The sequence below is a fragment of the Marasmius oreades genome, chromosome 9 (genome assembly GCF_018924745.1).
Source record: "Marasmius oreades isolate 03SP1 chromosome 9, whole genome shotgun sequence".
In the NCBI taxonomy this organism is placed as follows: domain Eukaryota; kingdom Fungi; phylum Basidiomycota; class Agaricomycetes; order Agaricales; family Marasmiaceae; genus Marasmius; species Marasmius oreades.
The window spans coordinates 890,509-903,877 of record NC_057331.1 but is presented as its reverse complement, the minus strand read 5'-3'; the positions used below and the strand labels follow the sequence as shown (position 1 = coordinate 903,877).

The 13,369-nt window shown below is 46.3% G+C and overlaps 4 protein-coding genes across 4 annotated transcripts; 2 read left to right on the top strand and 2 right to left on the bottom strand.

Moving 5' to 3' along the window:
* Nucleotides 1-88: 88 nt before the first annotated feature.
* On the top strand, nucleotides 89-895 carry E1B28_013208 (uncharacterized protein; the record flags this gene model as incomplete). The annotated part of the gene is made up of 2 exons (XM_043158352.1): nucleotides 89-283; nucleotides 326-895. The coding sequence occupies 2 exons, from the start codon at nucleotides 89-91 to the stop codon at nucleotides 893-895; spliced, it is 765 nt and encodes a 254-aa protein (XP_043003697.1).
* Nucleotides 896-1,346: 451 nt separating this feature from the next.
* Nucleotides 1,347-2,945, top strand: E1B28_013207 (uncharacterized protein; the record flags this gene model as incomplete). Its single annotated transcript, XM_043158351.1, has 1 exon — nucleotides 1,347-2,945. The coding sequence occupies one exon, from the start codon at nucleotides 1,347-1,349 to the stop codon at nucleotides 2,943-2,945; it is 1,599 nt and encodes a 532-aa protein (XP_043003696.1).
* A 756-nt stretch (nucleotides 2,946-3,701) lies between these two features.
* Nucleotides 3,702-4,439, bottom strand: E1B28_013206 (uncharacterized protein; the record flags this gene model as incomplete). The annotated part of the gene is made up of 3 exons (XM_043158350.1): nucleotides 3,702-4,084; nucleotides 4,146-4,250; nucleotides 4,318-4,439. 3 exons carry the CDS (start codon nucleotides 4,437-4,439, stop codon nucleotides 3,826-3,828), a joined length of 486 nt encoding a protein of 161 aa, XP_043003695.1. The 3' UTR covers nucleotides 3,702-3,825.
* A 4,964-nt stretch (nucleotides 4,440-9,403) lies between these two features.
* Nucleotides 9,404-12,555, bottom strand: E1B28_013205 (uncharacterized protein). The gene is made up of 23 exons (XM_043158349.1): nucleotides 12,384-12,555; nucleotides 12,123-12,322; nucleotides 12,028-12,066; nucleotides 11,960-11,970; nucleotides 11,828-11,898; nucleotides 11,714-11,768; nucleotides 11,600-11,657; nucleotides 11,530-11,539; nucleotides 11,458-11,475; nucleotides 11,372-11,397; nucleotides 11,295-11,320; nucleotides 11,162-11,221; nucleotides 11,093-11,104; nucleotides 11,023-11,038; nucleotides 10,916-10,958; nucleotides 10,765-10,865; nucleotides 10,687-10,711; nucleotides 10,597-10,631; nucleotides 10,486-10,513; nucleotides 10,368-10,425; nucleotides 10,165-10,289; nucleotides 9,923-10,105; nucleotides 9,404-9,860 (listed from the first exon to the last, which is right to left on the bottom strand). Exons 2-23 carry the CDS (start codon nucleotides 12,209-12,211, stop codon nucleotides 9,765-9,767), a joined length of 1,185 nt encoding a protein of 394 aa, XP_043003694.1. The 5' UTR covers nucleotides 12,212-12,322; nucleotides 12,384-12,555; the 3' UTR covers nucleotides 9,404-9,764.
* Between the last annotated feature and the right edge of the window lie 814 nt (nucleotides 12,556-13,369).

Here is a 13,369-nt window from a genome sequence, read left to right as displayed (position 1 = left end):
TCTTCAATGTAGATTATCAATCATATGCAGATGAACTTTTTGGACGATTAAGTGTTCCCACGATTCGCCCTTGACGCGCTATCTCACCATGTCGAAATTCGCTGCAGACATTCCGGAGTTCTATCCTAGGAAACGACGCATGTCCGCACCACCGCTCAACTTTCATGATCTCAGAGACATGGACGGAAAACATTTCTGGACGAGGGAAGAAGAAACCGAAGATTTATTCCTGGTTCCTAAAGACATGGCAGAATATTCATCCTTTGATCGTCTCTACCCCACCGTCCTATTCAGCGATGATAAGGCCCTGAAATTATACTTATAGCTAGTGGATGTATCGCAAATCGTCGCCACCGTGAACCTGGCGAGGACGAAAGTCCCTGTTCCTCGCGTTTACAAGCACGGTTATTCCGGAAACTATGGTTATATCCTGATGGAGCGGGTTCGGGGATGTGCACTTGACAACTTTCTTCGTAACTACAAATGCCCTATTCCTCATAAAGTCACAGTCGTGATAAAAAAGATAGTCGAGGATCTAGCGAGTTTAGGGCTCTGCCATAACGACGTCAAACCACGGAACATTGTTGTCAGCTCGAGCTGGGATGTACTGACTATTGTAGATTGGGACCACTGTGTGCCACTTATATACGCAGGAGAGTATACCAGAAGGATATTATGGCCGGATCAACACGACCCCTTGTGCATCGCGGATATCTGGGACGCTTTCTTTCTTTCTGTGGCCGCCGACAGGGTTGGAGAAGAGTTACTCATGGAGCAGCACGATCGTTTCTGGTTGCTCACTGCTCCTCTCCGAACGACTGGGATGGTCTCCCAACCATTTGGTCCGCAATCAACAACACCGGTAATTGTGGCGTTACCAAGTTTGTCGGAATAAATACGCCGGAGGGTTCCTACCAACAATGCAATAACGACTCTCGACACGCTTGTTGTCCGTCGACTGTTCACCTGTGATGAAACAACTCTTTTCAAGGCCCTTTTCTGCATCATTGGAGAACTCCCCACGAATCATTCTTCGCATTGAACATTTAGGAGGCAAAGACTCCATCACGGGTTTCATAATTAGCCTACCTGAAGATAGACTAAGAGAGCTGTAGATAATTTTTTTTCTGCTAAGGAGCATCGAGACGGATGTTGGGTTGCCCAGATTCCGACCGGGCCGATGCAGCCGACTTGGCGGAGTTTGAAAAACATGTATTTGAGAGCGTTTCAAAGAAATTTAGACATGAAAATCCGAAAACCCTAGCTTCGTCTCTTTCCTCGTCGTCCAAACACCGACACTTTTGAGCACCCGTACAACCACTTCTGCTGCAGAACACAATTCAACCATGCAAGGGAGCAATGCATCGCCGCTCAAATTTCTCGAACCACTACCCAACCGTTTCTCTACCATCCCAACCGGAATCTCTCGTCGCAAAATCACATCTTTTGAAAGCGAAACTATCATCCATGGTCTTGCGAATGCAGAGAACGATCTCAAAGCGTATAATCTGGAAATCAATAGGCTAAAGGCAAATATAATGGTGCTAGAGTCGAGAAGAGATGGCCTGACGAAGAGCGTGGCTAAATATCGGTCACTGTTGTCACCCATCCACCGAGTACCAGAGGAGATTTTGGCACATATTTTCTCGTTCTGCTGCGATGAGAACATCCTCGACTCTGGATGTCCACCCTTCGTTCTAACCGCATCCACTGTGTGCGGTCGTTGGCGAGACGTTGTTTTGGAAACCCCTTCTCTTTGGTCGTCGATCTCTATTCGTCTTGAATCATTTATGTCACGGGAGGAGGAAGGTTACACTTGGAATAGCCACCAATTCACTCGTTTAGTCAAGATTTTCATGGAACGCTCGAAAACAGCACCATTGGATTTGGAATTTCACCAGTATGGCGAGGCATTGTTTGAGCTCCTTGAAGCTGGCCTAACCTGCCTTATTGACCATTCTAATCGCTGGCGCAGTCTGAAAATGTGCGGTCCCGGTCATCCCCTTATCACTCTGCCTTCCGCCTTTCGACGGCTTCGAGGTCATCTTCCGAATCTACAGCATTTTCTGTTGGATTGTTCATGGTGGAACCGCGATACGGTCTCCATCGCTTCCGACCTGGACCTTTTGAGCGAATGTCCCTTGTTGACTTCGATCGAGCTTGCAGTTCAAGCTGAAGAATTGCAGCTCAACCCCCGCTTCCCATGGCCCCAGCTCCAATTTCTAAAACTTGAAGGCTGTAGTCTCTCACAAGTAGGACAGACGCTGGCCTCCTGCAACAACCTCCAGCAGCTAGAGTTGCTGGGCCTTTTTCCGACAACCCAGTTATCGGTGGCTAGCCCCATTACCACTCTTGACCAACTACGATACTTATCTGTTGAACGTTTGCAAGAGGATGAATTTTTCCACTTGTTCCAGTCGTTTAACCTCCCGTCCTTGTCATACCTCAAGATTCATGGTGGTCGTCCGAGTGGCCCCGTATTGGATCTGTCTTCCCTGAAAAGTTTCCTTGTTCGTTCATCTTGTTCTATCACATCACTTACCTTGGAACTCCTGCCTTTCTCTGATGTGGATACACTCCATCTTCTCAGACTCGTACCCAATCTCACCACTTTCTCCGTCGAAGAGCAATGCACAGAGGACTCGGAAGGTAGACCCAAGAACAAGATCGTCACGACCACATTTCTGGAACAGCTCGTAACGGATACAGGCGGCGAATCTACTCGTTTTCTTCCCCAGCTGGAAGACCTTACTCTCTCAATCTGGCCACTCGAAATTTCCGGCCGACAGGCACTTCAACACATGCTCGCGTCGAGATCCACTGGACGACTGCGAAAATTCACTCTCACAGTTACGGAGGTCGATACATCATCGAAAGTATCGGACTATGAGTCACTGCGATGTTTTAGAGATGTGGAAATCCAAATTCAACTTTTGCTGCCATGACAAGTTGTGATGATTTTCTGTGTTTTGGTTCTTCCGCGGGGTCGATCGGTGACTATGGCATGCAGACCCTTCCGTCTCGAAGAATCTTTTGTGAGGGAGAGTTTGTGGTTTGACAATGGACGCACAGTAGTTTTCATGTGTCCATGTCTTTATAGAAGACTAACTAGTCCACTCCGTCCATCCATGACTAGACGAGAATCCCCAACATGTAACAAGAAGAGAAGGAGTGACTATTGGTAAGGCTTGTAACTTGTAAGGCCAAAATGAGAGGGAGCAAGAAGCTTGAATAGGGATACAATGTACAGCGAACGGGGGAAAGCAGTATTTTTAGAACTTCGAACACAAAAAAGATTCACACACCCTGAGATGAAAAACCTCCTCAAAGTATTCTCTCAGTTCCTCGTGCATCAACCTATTTCAGCCACCACCTGATAGTTGAAAGCGGGAGAGAACTGGGTTATTTGAGTTGCTCGCCATGGTGGTACTAGTGATGTGGGCTACACCGGGACGAAATCCTCAGATCTCAGATCCCAACTCGAGCGGACTTGCCGCTTATCCTTACCCATTTCAAATTCAAAAACGACAGAGAATGTGTTATCTACCCATGTATCAAGTTGATTTAATGAAAATCGATGGTTTCTTACCGCTTTCAAGCCGAGTCCAAACATTATAACGAGCAATTCGCAAGAATGACTTGTATTCATCATAATATGTTACAAGGTCTGTTGCGGGAACGAAGGAAGCATTGGTAAAAGTGTACATCATTGGAAGGTATCCGAAATGCACATGGGTAACCATAAATAAATCGACGCACTGGATAACGAAAGAGTAAAGAGCACCTGCGAAAAACCAAGAACGTGGGGTGGGTGTCGAAGAAAGATTAATTGCCAATGAACTCGTCTGCGAGCTCAAAGCTTCCAGGTACCTCCTCCTTGGTACCTAGAATGTGGTGAACATGTTCATGCCGTGGGACGAGCTTGACACGGAAGGGTAGTGGTGTACGTCCTGAAGTTCCTTCGTATTCATCTAAGCATGGGGGCTGATTGGGGACAGCTTCAATTTTGAATGCCCAGAGAAGTCTTGCTATCGCGAGGAATATTTCTTTTTCGGCAATAGGCATTCCAGGGCAAATTCGACGACTGAAAGACGAGGCGTTGGTTTCAATGCGATGCCAACCTTAACACGAAGCTGAATACTGACCCTGCACCGAATGCCCAATGGTCTCGCTCCATAGCGTTGGGAAGCTTGGAGGACTCTGTACTCGAGAAATTGTCACCGAGATACCGTTCCGGATTGAACGTGAAACTATTGTGCGGGGAGAACTTGTGAGTTTCCCAGCACTAAGAGAAACGATTGACAGAAGCTGACTTACGGATCCTCATAACGTGCCTCGTTATGATGCAGCGAATAGCAGTTCAACATCATCACTGTCTTTGCCGGAATGAACATGCCGCGATACACGAAGTCACGAGTAGATGCATGTGGTGTAGCCATCCAAAACGGTGCGTGGCATCGAAACACCTAGAGCGACGTTATTAACCCCACGCAGAAGGGTAGACTAATAACCTAGAATCGCACACCTCTTTGATGACGGCACGAATATACGGGAGCTGATGCTCGTCTTCGGGGGTTGGCCAATGTTCGTGTCCAAGTTATGGTACTTAAACGTATGGTACTTAAACGCGTCAAAAAATCATTTGATTTTTTTGCGTGGATTTTTCCCCCGCAAAGTCAAAATAATGTCGCGCAGTTTGGGATGTTCGTGAACTCCGTAATTCCACACAGTCACGATTTCCGAAGTCAATCGCACGATTGAAAAGAATCTCACCGCACAATCGAGACTGCGTTTCCACTCGCGCAGTTTCGAGGTTCAGTCATGATTTTGATTATTTCATTGACTTTATCAGTTGTATAGGCTAGGGTTGAGGACATTGATATTTTGGTGTCACACATACTGAAGTTTCGGTATGTAGAGTAGTTACTAGTAAGAAATAGATGAAGTAATTAAAGGTATACTGTGGTAAACTAGGAACATCCAAAGAGTTCATTAACAACAAGATCTGCAATCTTATCAAAGAAAGCATGGATATGATAGGTCAACATAAACAGGACTGCCAGTAGCGATAAAGTTAACGCCCGGATAAGGCAAGGGATGGGTACGGACACAAGGAGGGACTGATAATAGGGAGGTTAATCGACTTGGAGGTGAAGTTGCAGCCAGTTACCAATGAACATTGATGTTGAATCCTGACGAGGAGTCAAATTTGAGATGAAGGGCTCTCAGGAGGAAAGCATTTTAAACTCACCATTAGTGATGTGCGGGCTCGGGCTTGGGCTCGGCTTGAGAGGGCTTGGGCCTGTAAATTCTCAAGCCCGAGCCCTGAGCCCAAGCTCCGGGCACTAAGCCCACAGCTTGGGCCTGGGCCCAGGCTTACTGTACAAATTTTTAAAAGAAGTATGGCTGTAAAAATATCAAATTTTTAGTACATTCTATGAACCCAGAGCCACCTTCCTTTGTGTCTGTTGAACTTAGTGCCAGAATTTGGCAAAGAAAGCCGTTTGGAAGTAATCGGCAACAGTGGGGCCAGCAGCCGGCATATATTTACAGCAAATTTACGGTCATGTGAATTATTTATATTAAATTCAGAGCCAGCCATTAATACTTCGGTGTAATGGACCATTTTGGTAACCTGCCAGTCCCGAAAAAGATGTACATTGATTACATATTAGAAGCCCGGGCTCAGGCCCAAGGCTTGGGCTTTCCAAACTGCAAGCCCGAGCCTTGAGCCCTTCAAAGCCTTATCCCGGGCTCGGCTCAGCTTGCAAAGCCCAGGGCTCGGCTCGGGCCGGCCTAGGGCCTGAGCCCGAGCCCGCACAACACTACTCACCATTGACCCTTGTCGCCAATAGAACAAATATGCTCCGAATCCTTCATCCAGTCTGATTCTGAGTTCAAAGCAGATTTTGAGCAGGTTAGTTAGGTTGGGGTTGTGAAAAGATCAAATTGAACTTCGTGGCCATACCTTACCGTCCTTGATCTTTGCCAATACCTGGAGGAGCCTGAAAACTGGCCATAATGATGAAGGGATGAGGAAACGTGTTAGACAAGGCTGCCAGCAAAGCGTTGTTGTCAGCTGTTTACTGCATGCAGCAGTCCGCCGCTCGCCGATTGTCGGCTTTTGCCAGATAACTTGTGCTGGATACGTCACTGTTATGACTGCCGAAGACTGCTGAGGCACGCCATCACTAGAAAAACTGACCGGCTTGACCGGGTTATAGTAGCCAGACCGTCAAGATCTAAACATAAATAGTGCGACGAAAAGAATTGCAACTGTGCGGAGAAAGCGCACAATCCCGACGGTGTGGTGAGAATTTTTCCGATTGTGCGATTAAGTCCTGAGATTGCGACTGTGCGGATCTTACAGAGTTGAGTTTGCGACGAATGTCCCAAACTGCACAATGCTTTTTTGACTTTGCGGGGAAATTTTTCACGCAAAAAAATCAAATGATTTTTTTGCGTGGTTTTTTTCCTCGCAAAGTCAAAATAATGTCACGCAGTTTGGGCCGTTCGTCGCAAACTCAACTCCGTAATTCCGCACAGTCACGATTTCCGAAACCGCACAGTTGAGACTACGTTTCCACTCGCGCAGTTTCGAGATTCAGTTGCACGTTTTTACTTCTTTTCATCACACAGTTTAAACTTTACTGTGACATAGGGCCAGGGCTCGGGGTCTTTGATACTTTGGAGTTGCACATACAAGGTAGTTCTCGACGTATTCAATACTTAACTTTCAACAGCGTAGAGTGGTCAAGAAATAGATTGGAAGGTATAACCTGGTCAGCTAACGTCCAGAGGCCCTGTAACGTGTAAGAGTTCACTGATGACAAGATCTACAATGTTATCGAATACGGGTACGATAGGTAATTTCAAGATAAAAGAGGGTACGTCATTCGTCATTCATACAGGGAAAGAGAAAGCCTTGTTCAAGGTGATCTGGAATGTCAAGAGGGAAAACTGGTCGTCAAAGCCTTCGCTTCACTAATGCCTTCTTTTTAACTTGAGGACCAGTTCCGATAAAATAAAGGCCCGAATGAGGTAAGGAATGGGTTTGGACAGAAGGGGCTGATTATAGGGAGGTTAAGTGACTCGGAGGTGAAGCTTTGAAGATGAATGTTGACGTTAAACATTAAACCCTGACGACGAGTCAGTCATTTGAACACCTAGGATATGTGCATGGCAAGCTCAATTTGAGATGACGGGCTCTGAGGAAAGTATTTCGAACTCACCGTTGACCCTTGCCTTGCCCTTGCCACCAATAGAGGAAATATAGTCAATCCCTCATCCAGTCTTGATCCAGTCTGATTCCTCCTTCAAAGCAGGTTAGTTGTGGTGTGTGAAAAGAAAAATTGAAGTTCGTGGCCCCTTGATCTTTATCACTACCTGGAGCAGACTGAAAAAACTGGTTCATGACGGTGAAGGGGAATGAGGAAACGAAGGCTGCCAGCAAAGCATTGTTGTCAGCTGTTTACTGCAAGCAGCGGTCCGCCGCCGCCGATTGTCGGCTTTTGCCGGATAACTTGTGATAAAGACGTCACTTTTACTAGTGACAGCCGAAGAATGCCGAGGCACGCCATCACTAGAAAACCTGACCGGGTTGACCGGGTTACAATAGCCGGACTGTCAATCAATAGTGCGAGGAAAATAATTGCAACTGTGCGGGGAAAGCGCACAATCCCAACTGTGTGATTAAACATTTTTCTGATTGTGCGATCAAGTCCTGAGAATATGACTGTGCGGATTTGCGGGGCTGAGTTTGCGACGAATGTCCCAAACTGCGCGATGATTTTCTGACTCTGCGGGGAAATTTTTTCACGCAAAAAAATCAAATGATTTTTTGACGCGTTTAAGTACCATACCCACCATATCTCTTCGTCCACTGGTGCAAGATTCGTTCATTGTATTTGGGGAGGAAAGGATATCGGAAGGGAGGGCCAGGTGGTATTGGATGCCCGTCTTTGTCTTTGAGGTTTTTTCGCAGCCCAAAGGAGAAAATCCAAGCAATAAGTACGGTCAAGATGAGAGTGCTAGGCGAAATGGGAATGATAGATGGTGCAGCGAGCGACGATAGCTAGAAGAGAGACAAGAAGTAACACCAATAATCGCGCCAAGTTATAGATCAACGAACCTTCGACAGGGTAGGCGTGTTGGAGCCTGAGAGTATGTTTATGTAAGACATAGTAGCGAGCGCCGACGATGCGAGATGAGCACCGGGTTTATATAGAAATGGATCCCACCTCCAGAAAATGTTATATGGTTCCAGTTCGAGCCGGCTCTGTACGATTGAACAGTTTTCCGAACCTTGGAGAACTGGTTTCCAACCGGTTCTAGCTGCCGTGAGTTTGAGCAGCTGGCGGCACGATGCCGAACTGTACAATCCCTCGATACCAAGCCAACTGGTGGTATATGTTCTTGATTGATGAAGCATTCCAGTCACAACCCCAGCATAGTTGGTTTGAATTCCAGTAGACGACGTTGAAAATTTACTACATTTAACTTGGTAGTACTTGTTTTTGTATACCATTTGTGACCCGAACCCTCATATTTTAAGGTAGACGACATTCATCACAAACCAACCATTGCGCGTTACCGTTTCATCAAATCGGGTAACCAGGATGATGGTCTTTCGTCTTTCCAAGTACTGCGCTACACATCTATCTATCTATCTATCACCTTACATGCAAACTGATCAAGAACGCCTCACCTTCTGCAACACTTTAAACGATTCTACTTCTCAGTGGACTTTCTCGGCTTGTCTCGGCTTTTCGGCTGCTTTGACCGGTCCGTTTCCCGATCGGTCGGCGCGATCAGTCGAAGTACGTCTCGGAGCTTGATTTGTTGCACGGTTTTATGACCGCACATAAACCGTCATTCAACAGACTTTCTCCCAACATGCAAACACACCGGTAATTGTGGCATTACCAAGTCCGTCGGAATACTACGCCGGAGGGTTCCTATCAACAATGCAATACTCTCGACACGCTTGTTGTCCAGTCGACTGTTCACCTGTGATGAAACGACTCTTTTCACGGCCCTTTTCTGCATCATTGGAGAACTCCCCACGAATCATCGAATCCTTCACATTGAACGTTTGCGCGGCCATGATAGGCAAAGGTTCCATCACGGGTTTCATAATTTGCCTCAGTATCGCGTCTGAGCCACCCCTCACCTTCTGTAATCTCAGAGACCGGGAAATGTTCCTTTTCCAGACTGCGAGAACCTGGCAAGGGATGGCGGAATAGTCATCGGTTTGTCATTTGATTGACCGAGACAAGTACCTAAACCTCGTACCAATTCATATACTACTAACTCGACCTTTACGCGAATAGAAGACTAACTAGTCCACTCCATCCATCCATGACTAGACAAGAATCCCCAACATGTAACAAGAAGAGAAGGAGTGACCATTGGTAAGGTTGTAAGGCCAAGATGAGAGGAAGCAAGAAGCGTATATAAGGATACAATGTACAACGAATAGGGGAAAGCGGTTTTTTTAGAACTAGGAAACAAAAAAAGCAAAACGGAGAATGCAAGTTATTGATACACATGAAACAGACATGCAAGAACGGAAAGCAAAAGCATTGTATGGAGCTACCCACACGGGGGTTCAGTAGGGAGATGTACGGAAGGGCAAGAGGGGAGGGGAGGGTTGACGTGAGGATTCAAGAATTGAAAGCAAGCGAGAAACAGAGAAACAAAAAAACAAACGGAAACGATAAATGGCCCAAGAAAAAAAAAGTAGACGAAACGCCCAGCGGAGTCTACGTTGTACGAATCAAACATTTTGGAGGCCGTACGACTGACGTTCGTTCCGCGTCAATATCATCTTCCTTATTGCAGAAGTTCCTTCCGTGACCCTAGATAACCAGACGTTCGTGTCAGCAACGAGCATGAAAAAAAAAAACAGGAAGGGACGTACGACATGACTGATTTTACGATGCTCATGGATCTCCTCTAAACTCTCGTGAACCATATCCCCACTCGACTTCCCTATAGGACTCATCTCCATCTCATCCACGGATCCACCTTTCTCAGCCCGATCGAAATCAGCGTCGAATTTTTGCATAGTGTCGATGTGGACGGTGACACCATTATGAGTTAACTGTTGGGGGAGATTCAAGATCTGTATACTCTGTTTTAAAGAGGAAAGGGAACACTCACCCTGCTCGAAGGCGTCGTGCCGAGGTTGTTGCCAAACATATTGCTATTCGTGCTATTCCACTCTTCGCCCACTTGGCGAATCAATGGTCGAGCGTTAAGCGTGCAAAGGAGGGAGTTCGCATAGACTATATGCGTTTGATGCGAGAAGTGCGTAGAGTAGAGAGTTAGTACGACAAGCTGATACGTAAAACAAGGCCACTTACGGCGTCCAATAGCAAAGAAGAACGCGATATAAATGAAAGTATTGGGTGCCGCTAAGATCTATAATATCGAAAAGTAAGTTTCGGTCCGAACGAATGAATTAATTCCCCTCCAACTCACTGAAATCAAGGACGCGATGGCGGTACAGCTACGAAACCGGGAAAACCGGGAAAAGTCAATCACAATATCAATTGCAACGGACGGATCGAAGGAAAGAAACAGTGAACGAACGTCGTCAAGAGACCGGTGTTGACAGCATAATTGATCTAAGTGGGGGATTAGAAGGGGAAGGAGCGATCAGAACATGTGCGAAAGACTGACCAGTTTACGAATCATAGCGTCGGACCTAAGTGGACAGCGTCAGGAAGACAGGGAAGACACGTTTAGAAGCACTGGAACCTTTGGAAGCCCGTGCGGGATCCTTGAAGGAGGTAAGAGAGAGAGGCAGTGATGTAGACGTCACCCGCTGCGGCGAGGGCATTGACAAGGACAGAGAGCCACTTGACGGAATCGGTGTTAATATATCAGGCACTTTGCGTTATTCACTCACCTTCATCGTACCAAGGTCCTCAAACGTCTTGACAGAGACTAGACTGCGAAAACGAAATGGCGTTAGTCGAGAAGCGATAGATAAATGGACGACCCGAACAGACGTACGCCTTGATACCAAAAGCTTTTGACAAGATTTAGCCGCGACGTACAGATAAGAATGACAAAAGAAACACACCGATAATGCACCCTTTTTTACAAGGGGCGTTAGCTAAAGGCACGAGTATAAACGAAGCCAACCACTCACCAAACTCGGCAAAGACTAGGAAGAATGCCGGAGCGGCCAAGTAGTAATTTTTTTTGCTCACTAAGCACGTATGATCAATATAGTGGAAGAGCATGAGTTGTCGCGCAGAAGAAAGGTGAGAAACCTGACGTACAGCGCCAGACACGCCTCGTAAGGAAACTAAACACCAAAGTATTAAATCTCGCTATGAACCTTGTAAGATTCGCCCACCTTTGAACGAGGAACCCAGTAAAGCCCTGGCGAAAGAATCGGAACTTTAATACCCGCGACAATACTGTACTGTCAATTGAGCTCACATTGAATAACACCTCCGCCTTTTGAATCTCGGATCAGAGCCATTGAATGGGAAGCTTAAATGAACAACATACCAATAGACTCCTGCAGAAGAGAATCAATCAATAAACAGTAGTAATATTATGATTCGGCTAGGTAGCATACCAAACTGCTACGCCGAGGGTGAGCGGCTTTCCGTAATTGACGATAACATACGTGTAGACTGCGAAGAGTACAATAAGGAAGGAGTGCAAAGTAAACGATCGCGAGGGTGCGTACTCGTGTGGGATACGAGGATTTGGTGAATCGTGTCGAATAATATAACCGCCCCAACCTATATTCAGCTCATCTCGTCAGTCGAAATCATACAATATCCAAATCGCAAACACCCACCAATGTCTTCAGAGGCCATCGATCTCGAGAAGGGGTGATGAAATAATAGATGTAGGCTTGAATAAAGGAGACTGGAATTTAAAAGTTCATTCAGTCTCCGTTGTGAGAGCGTCTAGTTATGGTGAAACCCACTGCCGTAGAGGCTAGAGATTGTCGTGGATCAGAAAAACGAAAGGAGTCGACGCGCAAGAAGGACTTACAACGACGCGACTATAACACCTATCAGAACCGCACCCATCCTGAACGAAAAAGTAGCAGTTAGTTCCGCTAAAACCAGATATCTCGATCGACTAACGTCTGGTGCATTTGCTTGACTGGTATGTCGAGGCTTTGACCTTGACCTTCTGCCACAGTGGTCAGATAGAGACTGAATGGTAATGCCATGGGAGTGGGAGACGGAGAAGAGTAATGGTGCAGTGCTGAGCGAAATTTTGACGTGAAAGTGGAAGGAAGAAATGAGGTCGAGAAGCCTCATATATAAATCGATGTGGGCATCTATTTACTTGCGAAGGGGGTGTCACTTAAGGCACGGCAACTAATGCAGTCTATTACTTACTAAAACTGGGATTCACCAGTTCTTCTCCGGCGAAAGCTTCCTCCTTAACTATGCACATGCGTAGAAAGATGTTCTAGTTTTCCTTTTCCTTATTCTAGAAGTTGAATATTCATGGCTTGAAGACTGGTGAAAAAATTCTCAGGGAGGCGAAGAGATGGTGATGGTATGATGATAACCAGTCACAGAAATGTGATACGAAGGCGTGACTAGTGACTGTTCGCGTTTTTTTGTCATTTTTCGTGTAATTCACTCACTGCGATTCGAGGGTACGTCGTTTTCCGGGAATTGCTCTACCGCTAGTGGTAGAGCCTGTTTCGAAAGCTTGATTTTACCAGACCGCGATGGTTCTTGAGGTGATTATCGGTCCCGGCTTCGAACCTCCGAACGTTTGTTTCCAGTTGCATGATCCGCTTTGAAGTTTGAACCCTGTGGTGCCCAGGTGGTCCGCAAGATAATTTGTGCCTTGGGACCAAAAGAGAGAAGCTTGTCGTTCAAGTTGAAGACCTTGGGTCTTCTGGAAGCCCGTATTCGCACTCAGCCAGACCTGTCTGTGGAATCTTCCACAGAACTCTCCAGGGCGGCGAGAAGAAAGACAATGCCCTGAGAGTTCTGTGTCTACTACGCATTGAACTCGCCGCGGTTATGACCCCTCTACATACATAATCGTATTGTATCGGGATATTTCGCAGGCTTCAAGGTTCTCTCGACACTAACCTTTTTTGTTTTTATGTTCTGAGGGTACCCCTCAGCAAGTTTGTTACATCACTAGAAGGGTGGAGACACGGTGGGAAAGAAGCTAGACCCAACCGACCGCGTGAGTGATTGAAGAAGAATTTGAATTTATTCCCTAAGAAGACTCAAAGTTCTCGAGTTTTTTCTTTACCTTCGCGCGCGCGATATAGAATGGTGTCACATTACTGGTTTTCTACGTAGCGACGTTGATGGTAGCCGGAAAAGACGTAAGCCTATCACCTTCCACCAGAGGA